This window comes from Electrophorus electricus, chromosome 1, assembly GCF_013358815.1.
Source record: "Electrophorus electricus isolate fEleEle1 chromosome 1, fEleEle1.pri, whole genome shotgun sequence".
Taxonomy (NCBI): Eukaryota; Metazoa; Chordata; class Actinopteri; order Gymnotiformes; family Gymnotidae; genus Electrophorus; species Electrophorus electricus.
Window position 1 is genome coordinate 15,692,329 of NC_049535.1, and position 20,975 is coordinate 15,713,303.

The 20,975-nt window shown below is 38.5% G+C and overlaps 1 protein-coding gene and 1 long non-coding RNA gene across 3 annotated transcripts; both read left to right on the forward strand.

Annotated features, from left to right (window-relative positions):
• The first annotated feature begins 5,998 nt into the window (after nt 1-5,998).
• Nucleotides 5,999-9,690, forward strand: LOC113584061. 2 transcript variants are annotated; one of them, XR_003411375.2, is made up of 3 exons: nt 5,999-6,189; nt 6,806-6,947; nt 8,965-9,690. It is a non-coding gene; the product is annotated as an uncharacterized LOC113584061 (long non-coding RNA). The 2 variants fall into 2 exon arrangements; XR_003411374.2 differs by lacking the exon at nt 5,999-6,189 and adding an exon at nt 6,677-6,721.
• Nucleotides 9,691-11,900: 2,210 nt separating this feature from the next.
• On the forward strand, nt 11,901-17,469 carry LOC113584096 (membrane-spanning 4-domains subfamily A member 8-like). Its single transcript, XM_035524946.1, has 4 exons — nt 11,901-12,095; nt 16,507-16,614; nt 16,711-16,767; nt 17,291-17,469. The coding sequence occupies exons 1-4, from the start codon at nt 11,940-11,942 to the stop codon at nt 17,408-17,410; spliced, it is 441 nt and encodes a 146-aa protein (XP_035380839.1). The 5' UTR covers nt 11,901-11,939; the 3' UTR covers nt 17,411-17,469.
• The last annotated feature ends 3,506 nt before the right edge of the window (nt 17,470-20,975 follow it).

A 20,975-nucleotide genomic window follows, 5' to 3' on the forward strand; every position in this document is an offset into this window, starting at 1 on the left:
TCTATTCTTGCAATTGTACAGAGCTTGGACCTAACTCATTTGAAACCTTCAGCAGATTGATGCCTCATTTGTAACCCATACTAAACTTTGTCTGGGTGAGTCTGTATATATATTGTATAGTTTACTTGGCTGAGAGACTGTGAATGTAGCCTATAAATAAAATTTAACAAAGTTTATTTCATTCAAACTCTTAATAGGCTGATGGCAAAATTGTACTGTCAGATTATTTCATTTTGCTATATTTGAATAGCCTACATTATTTAAAAAAGTTCTTTGCTAGTATGGTTCTTAGAATAAGCTTTAATTGGTGATGAAGAACCTTTTCATTATTCATTATGATAGTTCTTTCATTTTTAAAGAGGTTCTTCACACTGATGTTTCATTACCTATTCAGATAAACAACTACTCCCCCTCTTAATATGCATAAAATATCCCTGAGTTATAATAATCAATAAAATTTTTGGGATTTGCTCATTGTTTAGTCTGGTTCCTCCTGTAGTTCCTGTACATTAAGAACCATTTGGTGTTGGTTCGTAGAAGAACCAGTTAGTGATCCATGAAAACCTTTTAAGTGGAGATTCTACAAAAAAGCTTTTTGAAAGGTTGCTCTAAAGTTGCTCTAAAGGTTCTTTTAAGAATCTTGTTAAAAGTTTTATGGAAACAAAATGGGTCTTTGTGGCATTGTTCTAAAGAACCCTCATTGGTTCCAATTGGCACCTTTTGTTTTAAGAGTGCATATATATCATCAAATAGGAAAAATTGAAAATATTTACCTGAAAATTGAAAGTGGACTCTTCCTAAAACTGTTCGTTCACAGATCTTCCTTTGCAAATGTCACTCATGGGTTTACCAGGTTTTTCGTGAATTTGCACCATTTGTTTTATATATATATATACCTCATCAAATAGGAATAACTGAAAATATTTACCTGAAAATTGAAAGTGGAGGCTTTCAAGGTGTTAGTTCCCAGATCTTCTTTTGCCAATGGTCACTTCAAATTTTGAATGCTGTTTAAATATGGCTTGTGGTTACAGTTGACCTGATTGTGGTTAGATGTCTCTGGATTGCTTGACAGAACAAATATGCGTATCACTTTAGAACCATTTATTACACTTGCACAAAAAAAAAGACTATTTATGCATTGATTGATTTAGTTAATAAATGTTATTATACTATTATACTACTATTACTACTTACTACTACTAAGTGATAGTGACACAGCTATGAGGAGGGTTGTTATTAAGATATGTCACATTTTAAGGATTCTTGATATGCTACTTATTACACTACATATACAAACAGTAAGCCACAAATATGTATGCATCCATCCATCCATCCTTCCATCCATCCATCCAGACTGCTCCACAATTTTTCTTCCTGAAACATACATCCATGTCTATGTTGGTGTGAATACATATATTGTGTTATCGTGTTGTCTTGTCCTGTGTGTAGTTACCATTCCCCACATGTTGCCACGTCTCCCCTTGTCAATCAGCGGTTTTAGAGTTTGTTGGGGCCCTATCCAAAAATTCACTGGGACCCTTCCCACCATTGTTATAAATAATCTGACACCAACAAAAAATTGTGAAATGTAAACTATTTATTTCAAAAAGCTAACAGTACTATTATTTTCTAAATGTAAATATAAACATTTGAATGAAAATTTACAGTTTTCAGTATAATAAAATCACCGTACACTACTGATATGTACACTGATCCAAACCTTTGCATCTAAATTTCACAAATTAGTATTCATAGCTTGACTGCTATCTCAGTCAGACACAGCTTTCATCAGATAGCTACAGAAAAAGGTTAGTTGATTTCCCCCTCCAAATCACTCCATTACTTGCACTGATGTATCACAGCAAGGGGCCAAAATGGCCAATGCGATGTCTATGTATATATGTCTATGATGCACAAGACTAAGTTGACTGGTTATAAAGTAATAAAATGGTTGTTTTTTTTTAAGGCAAAAGAAGGTTAAAGTACTGAGTTATTCTGTATTGTCATAAAGTGATCTGTGACCTAAAGTGTAATGGCCTCTGAAGGCCTCTTCAGGTTTACCAGGCGCAGAATGATACAGAGCAATATTTGAAGGCATAAAGGTTATTCATCCAATCAGAAACTTTGATAATGCTTCTGTGGGCACAGTGAAGAGAGCTTCATGGTCAGTGTGCAGGAGCAAAGCGGATTATATTGGTTTATTTCTGCATCAAGCACAAGGAGATGCAGGAAACATTTATATTAAAACATATTAAACATTAAAAGTAGGCGGGCAAAATGGGATCTTTTTTTAAAGGGAAAACCTTTCAATGCTTTCTGGATATAATGCTATCAAGCTTCAATTTACATAATGTTGAATAATAAATATTTTTAATATAATCGTGGTAACTTCAAAGATTGGAATGTAGAAAAGGAGAGACATCACACACAGTAGAACAGAATACCACACCATCAACGCCAGCATACTGCCAGGCATCCCAAACCTAGACAGGAGAAACTTAGGGTTAAGGGCCTTGCTCAGGGGCCCAACAGCAGCGGGGATCAAACAAGCAATCTCCCAATCACAAGCAAAGCACCTCAACCACTGAGCCATCACCACCCTGAAGGAGAGACAATTACCTGAAAACTATATAAAAACTGAGCTCTTTGTGCGATTGTCAGACATTCTCTGGAGGATCCCTCAGTAATGCTTCAACTAATTCTCAAGTCTGCAACTTTATTTTTGAATGAAATAGAAATGACTATACCAGCATATAGAGGAATATAGGAACCACAGTTATGAAGTGCTAATACTGTAGCTACTAATTTCTACATTCTGTCAGTCTGCTAGGCTAGCTGCTAACAAGTTTGCTGCCAGCGTATCGACTCATGTCATGGCCAGCAGAGCTGCACACACTAGGATGCTCGGCTAGCTAGGTTAACTGATGTTAAATGTCAAAGTAAACAAAGTAAATAATGTCATTTCAGTGGAAGTTATGTTATTCAAGTGTATCTCCCCCACAGTTAAGGCTAGACTAGCAGCATTAGTTATTTAGCATTATATTTGATCATTAGGCTATTATCTACTCCTCTCATCACTGTCATGCTTTTTTCTCCTCTTCCTCTTTTCTCTTCTTCCTCTTTTTGCTGGAAGAAGCATAACTTCTATTGATTTTCTTTGGCTGACTTTTATTGTTGCCAACTTGTTGTCATTAAAGAGTCATGCATGCTACTTGCAACAGGAGTGAGTGGAATTGGTCAGGGCCCCCTTAGGAAGTACAAGTGTCATGCTGCCATTGTAAACTTTGCACATTGCCACTGCTGTAGTTTAAAATTTGTCAAGAGTCAGGAGTCAGCAACTGTGTACAATCTGCACTGAGTCACACCATGTGACGGGCCAGGCAGAATCAGACGCTCGTGGATATAGAATAAGAACTTTATTAATGTTCCAATCAATAGTAGCAGAAAAACTCAGGGTCAAAATCAAAAGAGCAAAGTAAGGGGAAATCCAAATCATAGAGAGATCAAAGTACGTGTCCAAAACCGGAAGAGCAATACAAAAGCCACGTAAATACAAAAGGAGGTCAGGTAAAATTGGCAACAAGAAAGACAAAGTAAGGGTACAAAGTATGGTACACAGGAAGCTAGTCAAAGAAAATAATGCTCAGTATGCTTAGAAAGTCTAGAGGCAATACTTTGCAACAAATGAGAGCTTGAAACAGTCTATACAACAATTCTTTGAACACACAGGTGAATTCAATACTCTGGTGATGACGATCTGATTGAAAATAATAAGTGTAATATCATGTATGTATGCAGGTGTTTTGTGTATGTTATCTCTTTTTTTGTTTGTTTCATAATTATTTATTTACCACACATTTATGCAAAGTATTACTAACAAAGTATTACAGGTCCTCCAGAGAAGGGGATGGTGGCAGGAGTAAAAAAGCATTCTTCTAAAACTTAATCATTTCAAAGTTTAGAGAGTATGTATTCCAAAACCATTCTATGTGAATTATTATGAGTGTGTGTGTTAGTGTGTGTGTGTATGTGTTTCAAACAAATTGGTGTTTACAGTTGCTCAGGAAGCTTTAAAACATAGAAACTCTAATAACGTTTCAGAGGGTGAAAAGATGTACATTATTAGAAAAATAATGTGCTTTTGGAACATTGAAGCATCTATTCTAGTAGACCCCCCCCCCGAATTAAATTATGAACATTGAAAATGTGCAGAATATGCCCCCTTTAAACTTTAAAAGGTTTTAAGAGGGCAAATTGGAAAATGGTGTGAAGTTACACACAGTTATACACAGCTCTGGAATCGATTAAGGCTGAAACAACAAAGAAAGTTTGAGGGAAGTACAAGGTGACAGGCAGAAAGAAAGACTTTGATACCAACCACTTTCTGGGAATACTCACTGTGTTGGACAGTCCTGACAGTCACACAGAACGTGACCAGCACCATCGCAATAAATGCACAAACCTCTGAACTACGGGACCGGAAGGCAGTATGATGCCCTTCTTCATCACATTTTTAAAGATTATAACAAGTAATACAAATTAGTTACAAATTTATTGCACTTACAAATGGATGAATTTTCCAAACTACTGCTACTATTTATGAGAGAGCATTTGATGAGTTGCAAGGAACAGGGATCAGAACAATGATAATACTGACCTATAAAATATCTTTTCGGGAACAGGAACTTCTGTGAGAAATCATGACTAATGAGAAAGAAGTAAAGCCAGTGGGAAGATGGTGGCAATCCATGGTTGTCAGTAGAATGGGTACTTCCAGATTTATGATGAACAAATTTGACCATGTTTTGTTTTAGCTTTGTCATGTGGGCAACCAGGCTGGTAAACAACCAAAGAGTTTGCTTCAGGCTGTGTTATGCCAACAGGACAATGTTTCACAAAATAGTCCAGTAAAAAGGTGAAAAGCAGAACAGCATTATTTCTCCTGGGTTTTACTATGCATTTTAAGATCTAGGAAGTTAGCAATGTAAAACAAACATATAAATTCAAGTTTCATGTGCCCACGAATCCAATTTAAACTTTCAAATTTTGTCAGAACTATTTGGGCAAGAAATTATAAAAATTATGGGAAATGGTTTGGCTGTCTATAGTCACCAGTCCACTCAGCAGTTGAGTTGCTAAGGGATGAACATGATCGTAGCATCTGTAAAGCAGGTCCAGAAAATCAAAAATAGAACTTATAGAAACACTTGAAAACTTAAAATACTACTCCTACTAAGGCATACCTCTTCAGATGCCAAATGTAGACTCATTTCTTTGAAATGCAACTAAATGTAACTAAATCATGCACTTGTATAAGGAGTTTATATTTCTACTTGAACTGTTGTGTCTAGTAATTGTATTAAAATTGTTTTGTATGTTATAGCATTGTACTGTATCCTCAATCTAGGTTTCAGCAGTGATGTTTTTTTTTTTTCCTGCCAGTATCTCAGTTAAAGTGTATTTTTGGACTCACTTATTTGAACTAACTAAGCATACTTTTCTGAGTAGACAACTAAAGCACTTTTGTAAGTCATTCTGGATAAGAATATCTGTGAAATTCCCTGAATGTAAATGCAAATGTAAATGAATGTGTCAGTCTGACTAAAGTAAGATATTTTAATCAATGTATCATTTAAGCAAGAACAAATTAAGAATTAGTTAGTTTGTCACGGAACGCTCCGCCCCCACGAGTCACGTGGTATGGTCCGCCGCGTGCAGGGGAATTCGCATGTGTCATTTGTAACCACGCCCCCCGGGGATTGCGTGCACCTGGATAGGGATGAATGCTAAATGTTATTCTGTCTACATAAACCCGTCAGTGTATGCTCCCCGTTGGCCATTGTCGCCCTGTAAGACGTTTGTGTAGCTGTTATGCCTGTTTGTATCGTCTTCCGTTGCATGTTAGTTAGCTTTGTTAAGTGTAGAGTCGCGCCACCGTTAAAGTTGAAATGTAACATTGTCGAGCAAAAGGGGTGAGGTGTGAAATTAACTTTATTGAGTTTTCATTAAAGTATTAATACAGGCGCGAACTGGGGACAAACATGTAACGGAGAAGAAACGAAAGGGAAACAAAGGCGAGCAAGAGTCTGAATAATCTAAATAGTATGTGTTCTCATACAGGAGAAGGTCGATGTGATGCACTGACAAGATGGTTCCGTGGTCTTAAATAGAGAAGCTGGAATGAAGGTGAGCGTGGTGATGGGTGATTGTGAACTTGGAAGTGGTGTTGTGATTGGTGGAGGGACTGGTGATTGACGATCTGGAGGAGGGTGGGTGGGACTGTGTGTGTTTAGTGTCGGCCAAAGCATTTAAGTTTTTAGTGTTAACTTTAAAAAAATTTTTTTTTTTATTTCATTTTAACATTTAATGCATTATACCCAATAACTGCAATTCACATTAAAATAAATACATGAGTAAGTACAATAAATATCTTTGGGTTCCTTGAATCTTTTTCTTCAGATTTGTTACTACTTTGAATTACTCTATAAAATCAGGAAATGATAAACTGAGATTTTTATGTGACTGAACTGTCTGTGCTAACAACTTTCCTTTCTTTAACCAACAGTGTTTATTTAAAAAAACAAATCTCAGGTTTCTTTCTCTTGTTTGGTTTGGCAAGCTAAACTGCTCAAATTCCTGTGAAGCCTCTTGAGGTAGTCTATACTGAGCCTCACCCAGATATTAACCACTGCCTCAAGTTTCAAGACCAAAGTTATTGGTATTGGAAGTAATATTGTAAATATTTAATCTTTGTTGCTACTTGCTGCAGACATTTCCCAATTAACTTAATATGATTGGTTAGTTTACAGGTAGCAAACCTTCCAGGCAAACCTCTACAGACTTTGTAGTTCATGGACCGACACTCGCGTTTCTCAGCGACGGCTCTTCTGATGCAAAGGCATGAAACGCACATTGGGATTTGATGATGAGAACACCTGCTTCTGGTAAGGGGTGAACTGTGTCATTTCTAGGAAACACTCCATGTGACTGACGGTCTTCCTATCTCTGGATTGTGACAGTGAAATGTAAATATTTGGACTAACGGTAGAAACCAAACTGCAGTCCAAGAACAACATAATTACACTCTTGTGACCATGTTCCCCATGGTAAATTCAATGAAAATAAATGTTAACTATATTATGACTTACTTCATCTAGCTCTTACTGTAATGTAAATCGTCTACGCCGATCAATGGTGGTTTGCATGCAGGTCATGTACACTGTGACCTTTTGGTTTTACATGCTAAAAATGTTTTTGCTGTTTCACTTAAAGCAGTAGGCTAACAGAACTATTACTTGTGGGTGTCCTGTATATGGTTGGAAGACTCATGGTACTACACAGCTGCATGGGAATGGGGATAACGCCACGGATTTCCGAAGTAATGCGAGGGTGTGGTGAGCTGAGGACAAAATTAAATGTTTCCACAGTGACAGCTTGAATGGGTATAAGATTTACTGACTTCCTGCAGGGAATGTCTGTTTATTTTGAGGTAACGGTGAGTGCTGACTTCCATAGTTCAGTCTCCCAAAATGTTTTGTATTATGAATTTTGTTCCTATAACGGATGACTTCCCCACCCCGCCCCTAATGAAGCTGTGGGCAAAGGGGTGTCAGTAATTTTAAGAACACATCACTGGGCCAAATTCAAACTTAACTCTACAGTGGTCAGCATTGGTGCCAATCGACATTGCCTTCTATTAAATGCTTTGTTATTGGCTTATTGCAAACATATGAAAATGGACTATCGGCTACTCTTTGGCTTTTACTTGTAATTCCAATGCAGAGAAATATTAGGCTTTTAATCTAAGCAACATTTTTATAAATGGGGTGATTTGTGAGGGGATGTCATTCCCCTCTTAAAAAAAAGAGACAAAAACCATCTCCCTTTTGCCTCCTCTTTTGACCAGTTTTGATGTCTCAAGTTCTGTCATCACTATTATAATTTTAGCTGCAAAACCATGATCAGGGCGAAATGTTGGCCTCCTTTTTGAGTGCAAACTGTGTGCTGAAGTGGAGAGGTGAGGGGCTGCCATTTTCCAGTAAAGAGAATGTGTGAGAGAGAGGGGCTCCTATCAACCATATATTTGTCACAGCAAAAACATGAGGCAAAAACCTTGGGATAGCTTATATAAATGGCACTTCACATCAGATATCTGAAAATGTGCTTTTTCTGCGTTGATAGCTTCAGTATTGGACAAAAACACAGCACCAGTGTCGAAACAGCAATACTGGCACATTCCAAGTGACAGTGTTGAATAATTACATTGTCACCAGAGTTGTTCAGATACAAATGGTGATAGCCCAGCTGATTTCAAGGATGAGTTTCTTCACTAGGTCTTTAAATGGTTAACATAAAAGGTATTACATGAGACTAAACTTTCTCCATGGGTTGACTGTACAAAACAAAAATGAAACCACCAAATCCAGATTAACAAAAAACTGTTCTCAGGCACCTTCTTAACAACCTATAGCAAAGCGCTCTGCTCCGAGTTAGGCCTGTCCCATTTGGAGTTATACCCCCCCCCCCTCCTATTTGGAGGTGGTCAAGCCTTCAGTAATACCTTTCTCTATTCATTAGAATAGGTTACCAATTACATTTTGAAATGAATAATGCCAAAACCAATGTCTGAACTATGAATTATTTGGGCAAGACGTTTGGGCAATTATGGGAAATGGTCTGGCTCTTTACAGTCACCAGTGTAACTGCATTGTGTAGCATGTAAGTTATAATTTATAACTTGCATTATAATTATACATTTTAACTAAGTTACATAATTTAGGAAAATATTTGTTGCAATATTAGAATTATTTTTGTCACGGTTGACCGTTCCCCTACAGGGGGGGACACGCCACCGCCAGACCAGGACCGTACCACTCACCTTCCCCACTCGCTATCACCTGTCTTCTGACAGGAGACACCCGAGTCTCGTTAAAAATTATGCATACATTTATACGTCCACAGGTTCGGAGGGACAGTGCTGCACATTAGCGGGCAAGACCATACGAGCCTACTGGAGAGACGCTACTCCGCTCCTGAAAAGCCACTAGACTCGTCATCGCTGCTTTGGATAAAATGAATAATAAAGAACCTGTTGATGGAACTTCGCCTCTCGCTTCCTCTCTGCCACTTATGTCACAATTTTATATTCCATAAGTAAAAAAGACTATTATTTTAAAGGTATGTGCAAGCCTCATTGAGAAGGTTTTTTTTTTTTGTTGTTTTGGCGGCCATCTGCAAGATGGCAGTGAGCATTGTCTATGTTTCAGTTAAGGTTTCTTCGTTTGATGATTAAAGACATTTCCCCTCAGCATAGTATGCAGCCAACAAGGTATTTTGTCTGTCTATTTTACTTTAGTAAAATAATTTTTCACATGCTGTGATGCTATTGTTTTATGTAAGTGCTAAATGCATGTTTTATATTATGTCTGTACTTGTCAACACTTTTAGTTTTCACAGTATATTTGGAGAAAGAAGCCTCGAATAAACCAGTAATGAGAGCCACTTTTGTTCCCCTGTGCTTCAAGGGAATTACATTGAAAACTCTTCACGATGTACAGAGCTGACACTGAGGGACTGATAGAGGAGTCAAAACCACACACTATACACACACATAAGGAAGCACACAGTTTTAAAGTGCAACATTTTCAAGATAAGACCATGAAGAACTTGGACGGGCTTTGTAACAGTTTGCCAAAGACATTTACTGTGAATGATAACATCTTTGGTGTATAGGGTAAATGTTTTGACTTGTTTGTTCATGTAAATTAATTGAATCTTACCATTTATAGACCCCTTAAGGTACCTAAGTTAGAGGGTAATTTAAAGTGTGTTGGGAAATAACAAGTCAATGCCATTTACTGTTTGATGTCTCATGCGTTCTTAAGTATTATTTAGTCCTTATCACATTCAACAGAGCCCATGTCTGAAGATTTGCTTAGTGATATAATTGCAGATGTCCAGTGTGTTTATAATGAAATTAAAGTCTTAATTCCAGACCAGGAATTATGGGTCACAGAGTGGATTTGTGTGTAGAGATTTATAAGTTCATTGTAACCAGAGCTTCAAGTCCACTAGATGGAAGGGTACCAGGAAGAGAAGTGCAAGACAGGCCAGAAGCAGGCTCTCTCTTTCACCCAAGCACCTGTAAATCAGGTTTGGTCACTTCTATCTTGAGAGCCATCTCAGAGCACTGAAGTAGATCTTCTGTAAAATGGCAAGAAGCTGCCACTGGAGCTGCTCCAAGCCAAGCTGTTCTGAAAGTGTTGCAAGAATAAGAAAGAGAATAGATGAAAATACAGTGCCTAGAAGCAGAAGCTAAAAGGAGGATAGCTGAAGAAGAGGCAGCAGCCATAAGGCATTGTTTAGAACAAGAAGAAGAAGAGGTGAAACAAAATGAGAGGAATGGGAAGCTAAATTAAAGCTCAGATGGAAGAAGAGCATATGGCCCTACAAAGGACTCTGGAAGAAAATTGGAGAAAGATTCAGCATTTGGAGGCAGTGAAAGGTCTCAATGCAGCATGAGCAAGAATGCTGGTATATGATCAAGTGAAGACCATAGAAGAAGAATGGAAGGACAAACCCAAAAGATGTGGTAGGAGATGACCAAGTGCCTGTTCCCACAAGTCCTGTGTCCCAGTGTATGACTCACACACCGCAAGCTGTGGCCACCTTTTCAAATGAAAGTACAGCAGAGCTTCTTAAGGTGCTGGTAGGAGCTTTAAGTGTCAAGATAATTCCTGAACTGTCAGCATTCAGTATGGACTCTATAAAATACCTATGGTAACTCTCCTTTGAAACATTGATTGACCAGAAGAACATTCAAGACAAAAAGATATATTATCTCCATAGATATGTAAACGGGCAAGCCAAAAAAGCACTTGATGGCTATTTCTTACAGAGTCTGCCTATTTTACTGTTTTTGAAATTTTGGAGGAGAGATATGGAAACAAATTTATAGTGTAAAAGGTGCACAGAGACAAGCTTCAGGCATGGCTCAAGGTTGGAGCTAAGGACAGCTTTACACTCAGAGAATTTGTTGATTTTCTTTGTAGTTTTGAGGCTGCTATGAACCACATCAAGGTATTACATTTTTAATGCCTAATGAAAACAGGAAAAGAATTATTTTGAAGTTACTGGATTTGCTAACAGTGAGATGCAACTGAAAGGTTATTGAAGTAGAAGAAGAGAATACCCAGTTCCCCTCCTTCAGCCAATTTGTCAAATTTCTGGCAAAGGAAATAAAAATTGCCTGCTACCCTGTTACATTGCTGCAGTCACTGAAACATGGTGGAAAAGCAAAATGCCAAAGACATCAAAGCATTGGAGCAAAATTGGAGAAGACTGTTATAACATGCATTTTTTCTAAGAATACTGAACATACTTTGCACTTTGCAAGAAGTTCATGGAGAAAGCAGTTTCAGACAGAATCAAATTTGTTCAAGCTGAAAGGCTATGTTTTGGTTGTCTCACCACTCAAAGTGCTGCAACAGTTTGCGATACGTACCGCAAGCTGCATGAGGAGCAAACCAAAGAAGAGCAAAGACTAGCACAAGCCAAGCAAAATCAATGTCAAGAAAACTACAAAGAAAGACTTCAATCAACAATGCAATGAATGGAAGCTAGCCAGAATCACAGACGTCTACCCAGGTTCAGATGGTAGGGTCAGAAAAGTAAGATGGCTAGTTAGTGACACCACATACGATAAAAAGGAAAATCCACAACTAAAATTACATCCCTTGAAAGACCTGTACAGGAAGTTGTTACTCTGCTTGAGGCAGAATAACAGGAAATATTTCAAAGAGAGGTTGAAGTGTTTGCTTGCAGGAATCATTGTGTTCAAGCGAGGGGCGGAGAAAACGAAACCTTTGATTGTATCCTTTTAACAATATAGTGGGTGTGTGGTTTTTCATAGGTGAACAACATAACCTGCATTCAAAATGTCCAGCACCGCTGTACCAATGCAGAACATGGGGAATGGCTACACCATTGTGACTCATGTCATTTCCCAACCAACGGCACCAACTGGAACAGAAAGCATGGCTGGTCTAGGTCCATTTCTGAAATTTCTGAAAGGAGAACCAAAGGCATTAGGAGTAAGTAAAGCATTAATAATGCCTTCAGTAACTTGAATTATTAAACAGCTGATTTTCTAGAGTTTGCTTTGGAAGTGCACTACAAAATGCTTTCATTGATTAATTCTTGATAGCCTACGTTCATGACAGATTAGTTATCCTGTTCATCTGGCTTGGATTCTACTGAGCTTTCAACACTGTCACGGAACGCTCCTCCCCCCACGAGTCACGTGGTTCGGGTCGCCACGTGCGGGGGATTCACATGTGTTTTGTAACCACACCCTCTGAGATTTAACACACCTGCTCAGGGTTTACTGGTGTTTATCTGTTTAAACCCCTGTCAGGTGTGTGCACTGGTGTTGGTCATTGTCACAACGTTTGTGTTCAATTAGATCTTTGTAGCTGTAACGTTAGTTTGTATAGTCCCGTGTCAAAGTGTATGTGTTCTCAATTTAATGTTAATTGTATAGTCATGTTCATTGTAAATGTTGTATGTGAATGCCACCTTTGTCTTTAATGTTAATAAATGTTCTGCACTGTTAAGGAAGTCTGTACGTCCTGCCCTGTGCCCTGCAGTACTTGGCCCAGAAACTCTACAAACACGAATTCCAGTGCAAATCTTAACAAAACTGTCAAAGAGCCAAAAGGGTCAATGTAAGAAAGTATAATATAAACCATAGGCATAGGTTGTTTTTTTTGGTGTGTTTGGAAGTGAGTGAAATCCTCCTTCTCAATAATTCCCACACACAGCATTCTTGTGATGTTGCATTTTAACAGTTTGATGGGATTTCTTTTAGCTGTAAGAGGTAGCCAAAATTATTATTTTTAAAATGATTGGGGTTAGGTACTTGCAAAGACCATATATATATATATATATGGCAAACCATGACAGATCTTGCATACTTAAGTCAGTGGGTCTCTTGGGCAACAGCAACAGCAGCAGCAGCAGAAACAAGTTTTTTTCTTAAAACCAAAATGTTTGATCAGTCTCAAAATATTTATTGTAGTATCATGAACACATAACTTTGGGGGGGGGGGGGGGGTCCCCCCTCCAAGAAATATGAAAATGTGTGTGTAGATAACAATGTAAAAATAAACCGTAACAGGTGGCTCGCAATGCCAGTTAGCAGCCACCAAAATCAGGGTTTGTTAGACTGATCTCCCTTTGCAAAGCTTTGGTGTGACATACATGTGGTAATCTTGCCAGTTATTGGTATTTCCTTGGGAAGTGTTCCTTGGGTAGGGAGGTGTGTGAGGTGGAGGTTTTTGACTAGTGCGGACCCTGGTTCAATCATGGGCTAGTCATGTGTGCCTCATCCCAGTCAGCACCAAGCATTCCCCTTCCCCTCTCCTGGACTTTGTTTTAGCTTCCCAGGAATGTAGCAGGCAGAGCTGGGTGCGCTAGTACCCCCACTCTTTCAGTTCTATGCCCTTCATGTACTGTTTACATCTTTTGATTGGCTTATGCCACTCTTCTCCACTCCTCTTTCCATGCACCCTCTCATCTGCACTTGGAGCCATCTAGGCGGTCCCTCCCTCCTAGATTATCTGCTAGTCTGTTGGGGTGCCTCACCCCCGATCGCCTTGACAGCCTTGCTGCCCTGTCGCAGTAAGGCTTCAGTAGTAATGGACTCCAGGAAGAAGTGTCCCTGCTGATCGGGAAAAGGGAAGGCCTGCCACCTCCCAGGGTCTCTGGGTTGTTTCTTTACACTGAATTGTTCTGGGTGTCCCGGTCAAAAGAGTGATGGTTTTGCAACCTAGTGGACTCAGGTTGTGGGGACTTTCATGGATGTGAGGCTAGCCAAATCCCTGGGGCTGCCCACTGAGGCCATTGCCATTTACAGTGGTCGACAGGAAGCCTTTGATTTCTGGGTCAGTGATCTGGCACAGCCAGCTAATCCTGTTGTGGCTGGGCCAACATGAGGAGACCCTGTCCTTTTTCCTGACTCTGATTCCAACCCGCTAGATCATCCTGGGGTTCTCTTGGCTTCAATGCCACAAACCGCACACTGATTTGCTCTCCAAGGCAGTGGGGGCTGCATTGCAGGGATTCCTGCTTGTGCCCTACATTAGCAGCTGATACAGGTCTGGAGACCTTACATGGCACAGTGTACCATTTTTATCAAACTGTACATGTGCAGTGCCTACCACCTCATCCGGGTATGCCCATGAGCCTGTATGAATATCAGGTTATGCCCTTTGGTTTAATGACTGCCCTGGCTGTCTTCCAATGCCTCATTAATGAGGTCTTGTGGGAGGCCATCCAGCAATATGCCTTTGTTTGTCTTGATGACATCCTCATCTACATTATGACCCTGAATGATCATGTGATGCATGTTAGGCAGGTCCACCAACCACTCTTGGAGAATGACTTGTATATGAAAGTCCACTTTCCACTTAACAACTGTCCAGTTTCTGGGCTTTGTGGTCTCCAAGAGTCACCTAGTTATGTATCCCGACTGAAACTGAATGCAGTGGCAGAATGGCATCTCCCAATCTCAGTCTGCCTCTACAATTGCTTCCTGGGCTTTGCAAATTTCTATAGGTAGTTTGTTCAGGGCATTGGCTCTATTACTGCCCCCATCACTACCTTAACTCACAAACAGCCAGGGCACTTCCAATGGATGGAGCAAGGACAGAAGGTGTTTTAGCCCCTCAATGCCAAACTCTGCACCAGCAACTGTGCCATTCCTCCATTTTCCTGACCCTGAGCTCCTGTTAATCCTGGAGGTTGATGCCTCTGAGATTGGCATGAGGCAGTGCTCTCTCAGCAATCGGGAGCCGATCACAGCCTCCACCCATGCGCCTACCATACTCATCTGCTCTCTCCTACTGAGAGGAACTATGATTTGGGAGACTGGGAGCTTCTGGCCATTAATCTCACACCCAAAGATGGGAGACACTGTCTGGAGGGGTCCAAGCATCCATTGTTGATCTGAACAGACCACAAGAACTTGGCATATATCCAGGGGGCCAAGTGGCTGAACTGGAGGTAAGCTTGGTGGGATTTATTTCGGGGCCATGTGCACCCATGAATTCATTGGGTGACACTTCTGGTGACCCATGATGGGGCAGGACATGCAGAGATCGTGTCCATGTGTGGGGTCTGAGCCTATAACAAAGAACCTCGTGTAAGGCCTGCAAGCATGGAAAGCATTCTGCAACTCCCTGGGGGCCACGGTCAGCCTGTCCTCTGGATTCCACCCCCCAGTCAAATAGCCAGTCTGAGTGGGTGAACCAGGACTTGGGACAGGCAAAAATATAATAAATCTATATAGATCAGACATAGTATATGTTTAAAATTTAAAAAAATGATTGTCTAATGCTATTTGAAATGCAATAATACCATAAACAGTAAACATAAGTAAAATAAACGTAGCAATTACTCAAAGTAATACAAAGTATTCAAAATAAGAACGTTTTGCGTATTAAACAATAATTTATTGACATTTCTTTTGTAGCATATCCTGTGTTTTATTTGATATAAAAGACGAGACACACAACCAAATTCTATCCTCAAAAAAATATCACTATATGCTCAATACATAGTAGTTATGCTGACATTTGTGTGACATTTGTTGTTCAGTTTGTAGATTTGTAAAACATGTTCAACATCAATACAACAGCTGCATCTTAGCTACCATATTAAAAAATTTTTTTTTGGTTGTTGTTACTGAACATGTTACTTAAAGCACAAGCAAAAGCATCATCTACGACTTCCTCAGGAAACCCACATTTTGAAGATATTCACGTTTCTATACTTTTCTGGTGGAAGTCTTCATTCTCACTGGAAATGCGTTTAAGTCTAAGTAGCTGTGTGTAAGGGATTTTTACCGGCCTTGGGATATATATAAATATAAACTATTTCTTTAAAATAAAAAATCTGACTTTATAATGCTATTTGAAATGAAATAAAAAATAAATATTCTAGCAAATTTTCAGACAAGTATCACGTCCTACATGTGTGAAGACTTGCGTCATACACAGTAAACAACATAAACAGCAGTTACTGAAAGTAATACAAAGTAGTCAAGGTGAGAATGTTTTGCATATTAAGCAACAATTTATTGACGTTCTCTTTTTAGCATATCATATTTGTAGCATGTGTTTTATATGAAAAATCTGTTCATATGATGAGACACACAAACACACAAAATTCACAGCTATATACTCAAAAAGTACGTACAGTAGTTATGCCAACATTTGTGCTCAAACCTTTATTCAGGTGAGTTCACATGGAATGGCTCTTACAGAAACATTCAAAAATTCATTTTGTAAATCCTACAATACTTTAGTTTGTAGCTTTGTATGATAACTTATTTGAACTCAATACAAACGCTGTGTTCAAAACACTATCTGCAGTATATATTCTACAATATTTTTTTGGTTGTTATTGAACATGTAACTTATGTCAAAATGTTTATCTGCACAGACCATCCAAATAATGATTGGACTAATGACTATCTTGTTTGGTATTGTGATAGTCCACCATTTTACCTTCATTCTCTACACTGGTATCACTTTTTGGGGCTCTTTGTTTGTAAGCTTTTTCCATATCTTTGACTAAGCATGAATACATATTACTAAATAAGAACTTTCCAACTGCTTTTATACTTAAACCTTTTTTCTCTTACAGTACATTGTCTCTGGCTCACTCACTGTTGCAGCAAGCAACAAACCCCATCGCTGTGTGGTATGTACACATAAATACATGTTTTTGAGTGGTTTTTCACTCTGCAGAAAGCTGTCTTAAAATCAGTGTTTTAGAACTTCTCAGCCACACCAGACTATTTTTGTACCTCCAGTGAAATTATTCCATTTTCTATGCCTTCTATTCTATTAACATTTGAATCATTGTAAAATAAATTATCATTTTAAAGTATGTTTCCTATCCAATCTTACAGTTCCACAAAAAACTATGATAAATCAAGCAATACTTTATTTTCCATGAAGTGGAATTGATGGGATTGTCTCAGAAGATTTGAAAGCCACATTGCCAGTTTATCAATATACCATGTTAATAGCACTAGCTAGTTAGCACAAGACCAAAACAAGTGGATGGGGTCTGACCATTTTGTTAAACATTATGAACAAAATATTGTGTAAAAATATCCCCCACATTTTAATGCACTTTAATATTTTGTATTTCAGTTGACTGTTGGCCACTTTGCAACAGCATACTTTACACAACCAGGTTTTTGCCTTTGTGGTTTTAGGTGATCAGCTCGCTGGTGCTTAATGTTATTAGTGCTGTATCTGCTGGAATAGCAGTCACCCTGTTTTCCTTGCATATGGCCTTTGGTCCATACATTTACAACTTTTATGATGTATGTTAAAGTTGGACATCTCACAAAAAGTTTTTGTTATATGTTTTGTTATATCAGTGTATCAGTGATTTTTACTAGATTTTCTTCAAACTAAAAGTCAGCAATTCCTTTCTACTCTGACTCGCTATAACAGAGAACACTATGGAGTCAAACAAGCTGTAATGACTGTGTAATGGACCTTTTTGGATTTTGTATATTGGTAATGGACCTTTGTTTCAGCAGTGGGCCAAGGGAATGAGCGGAGTGTTGCTGGTGTTTTCTGTGCTTCAGTTTGTCATCTCTATCATTGTCTCAACCTTTGCCTGCAAAACCACCTGCACCACTGAACCCTCTGTGGGTATTACATAGATAAAATTTTATAGTGGCTATTACATCATGCCTGTAAACATTGCCTGCATTTTGCATTTTTATGCATCCGCCTTGGATCTAGTGACATAAAAAAATGTTCCCTCAGGGGAACATTGTGGTTCCAAACCCACAGGAATGTCATCCAGTGGTCAGTCCCTTCTCTACTTCCAGTGGCCAACAGGTAAGAGAAGCCTGTAGGTCTTTGCTGTGAGGCACTACGTCCTTGGGAAACATTTGCTTTTGAGCACATTTAGATGTGGTGTGCTTGTGTCTTTTGGTGTAAACTTATATTATAGTTCTTCAGAACAGCAGTAGGTGACAATTGCATGCTCTGAACAGTTTAGCACTTTAAAATACCTGATCCAGATCATGAAGGGCTTGATATTTCATTTGCGAGATGAATAAGATTTTAGGGCCCTGTGAGACATGGATTTGGAACCACAACTTTAGAAGGGTTTGTTTCACTTCTGGGGAAATCCTGTACTCCAGAGTTGTTCCTTACCCTAATTCATCTAACTGATGTAACTCATGGAGGACTTGGAGAGTTGTTGAAGAGGGTGTGAAGGATGACACAAATAGGTGACAGAGACAGACTTTGATAAATATGAAGATTCTCAGTCACATAAATGCTAAGTCATTGGTAAGTAGCTTTAAATTTCCAGCTACTAAGCACTTAATAAAGCTACTATATGTATTGTAAAGATTTTGCAAGAAATGTCCTTCTAATGCCCTTGTAGTGATTTAACATTTTATGGGAAATTACACACCTAAATGGTTAGCATTATCTTATGGCAGATGGTTAGGTGGCTTTTAGATTTTTAAAGGTGATACTAATTATTAAAAATATTATTATTGTTTCAAAGTTCCCAGGTTGGCAAGCCATTTTAAAACCCCAAGTTCTTTGCCCAGTAGAACCTAATCTTTAATTTAGAGTATAAAATTAATCCATATAGCTCGTCTGTACAATTTAATATCAGTATATCAGTTACTAGTTAATTCTGCAAGAATCACATGGCCTTATAACTGATAAAAGGTTTCAATGTATTACATTAGAAACATATTTCATTGCAAAAAGTGTAACAAGTGTTCGATAATTGTGTTTTATGACACCCTAAGGGAAGCTATGGTGATATAATTTAATATCAGTATATCTGTTACCATTTAATTCTGACAGAATAAAAGTTTTCAATGTGGTTCATTTCAACAAGTGTGACAAATAATTGTGTAATTTATATCACAGTAAGGGAAGCTATGGTGATATAGTTCATAAATAAAGAAGAAGGTATTTTTATATTTATGGTGTGAAATGTAGCTTTGTTGTGTAACAATAAGCGGTAAGGAGGTGGACGCATGTGCGGAGAACAGCGAGATTTATTAAGGGCAAATCCAGAGTTGTAGTCGTTAGGGTAGTCCAGGGTCATAGAGCCAATACGGAGAGTACGAGGATACATGATGAACCAAAAACACAAGTACACAAACAACTAAACACAAACAGTGACTAGAACGAAACACACAGAAGCATGAGTAAACGAAGGCTGGAATAAACACACAGGCTGGGAAAATGGACAAGACTTACAAACATTCAGGCAGATATACATTCAGTACAACCACATTTAAACATTCAATATATTCCACACAAAGATTATGAACAGCCTAATGCAGGGTGTTAGATAGGGTTTTAATACATGCACTTAACAAGGTAGAAACGAGGGATGGGTGTGAGCAATCAAACGAGGGACGGAGAAAGCGAAACTATGGCATGGAAGTAAAATATACAAGACAGGGAAAACATGGAACATGGAAGCTGGGAGGGACGAACCGTGAACTGTTGTAGTAATCTTAGTTACTCACATGAAGATCTACCAGACTAGTGTACTCAGGTTTACTAGTGCCTTCATTTCCCACAGAGGTCGTTATTGCCTCATGAGCTGCACTTTCTATGCTTTCCTTTACCTAGACTACATGAATTTAATTTTAATGTGGAGAAAAATGCTTACAAATACTCTTTGTTTTACAGGGACCGCAAGCCATCAGCAGCACCCTAATGAACTGTCCATCTGTGGAAAATCCTCCACCTTATAGTGAGATGAAAGGCCAACCAGTTAACTAAGGTTAACTGCAAATATGCGGTATAGATTATCCGATGAAAACCCCCACAGCAGCAGCAGCACACACACACACACACACACACACACACACACACACACACACACACACACACACACACACACACACATATATATATATATATATATATATATATATATATATATATATATATATATAACATTTTCACAAGTATCCTAACACTTTGTATGACGCTCTCTTCGTTTGACCAACTGTTCATTATTCTCCAGATTTTTCATTGCACTCTGCTTAATAATTTCATGTGGTGGTAGTGCACTGATTTTTGTAAACTGTTACAGTCAAGATGGCAGCTCTTGGATAATGCTTATAGAGGAAGGTTAGGAATGTATTGTAACCTCTTTAACCACACTGCCTTACGAGTCTTAGATGAGCCTTGTGTGCTTTAGACAACATTCTGAAAGTTTTGTGCTTTAACAAAACACACACACACACACACACACATCCGTGTGTGTGTCTAGTGTAATATGACAATAATAATGTTACTATCATGGTAGTAAATATATCATGTTAAATGTTTTTTGCATTTGCTTCTTACACTGAGTTTTAACCTAAGGATTCAAACGCATTTGCTGGAAAAGCTTGTATTCAAAATTACATAAATAATAAATATTACAGTACTTCAATACACAACACATAAAACATAATATGCTCCTGTAAGTTTATCTCCTACTCCAAGTACTTTGAGTGGCATTATTACAATAACCCCAGCACTTCACAACAGTGGTAAAGTAGAAGCTATGTAACAAGGTCAAAGGGTTCACGGTTGGCTATAACCACACCAGCCAGGCAGTTTCAATTTCTCTAAAGTTTTTCTTGATTATTTAATACAGGAAAGCACTCATGTATGTACATAATCACATTTTGGACAAGTTGGATATCGATGCTCTAACGAGAGCTTTAATTATCACTAGCTGTGAGAGAAACATTTGGAGTTTGGTGACGCAAGTACAGCAAACGTAAGATGGCGGTTTGTGCTGTCACTTTACAGCTGGCATGTTTTGCTCTGTTAATTAGCTAGTGCTTGTGTGTAGGATGAGCTTAGAGGGCAGTGTCGACGTTTTAAGGAGAAGCTCAAAAA

Excerpts from the sequence above, each read along its gene's own strand:
- LOC113584096 (XM_035524946.1), top strand. The coding sequence starts at position 11,940 with ATGTCCAGCACCGCTGTACCAATGCAGAACATGGGGAATGGCTACACC. Across the intron at positions 12,096-16,506 it reads GAGAACCAAAGGCATTAGGA|ACCATCCAAATAATGATTGG; the intron begins GTAAGTAAAGCA and ends TTATCTGCACAG. Across the intron at positions 16,768-17,290 it reads ACAAACCCCATCGCTGTGTG|GTGATCAGCTCGCTGGTGCT; the intron begins GTATGTACACAT and ends TTGTGGTTTTAG.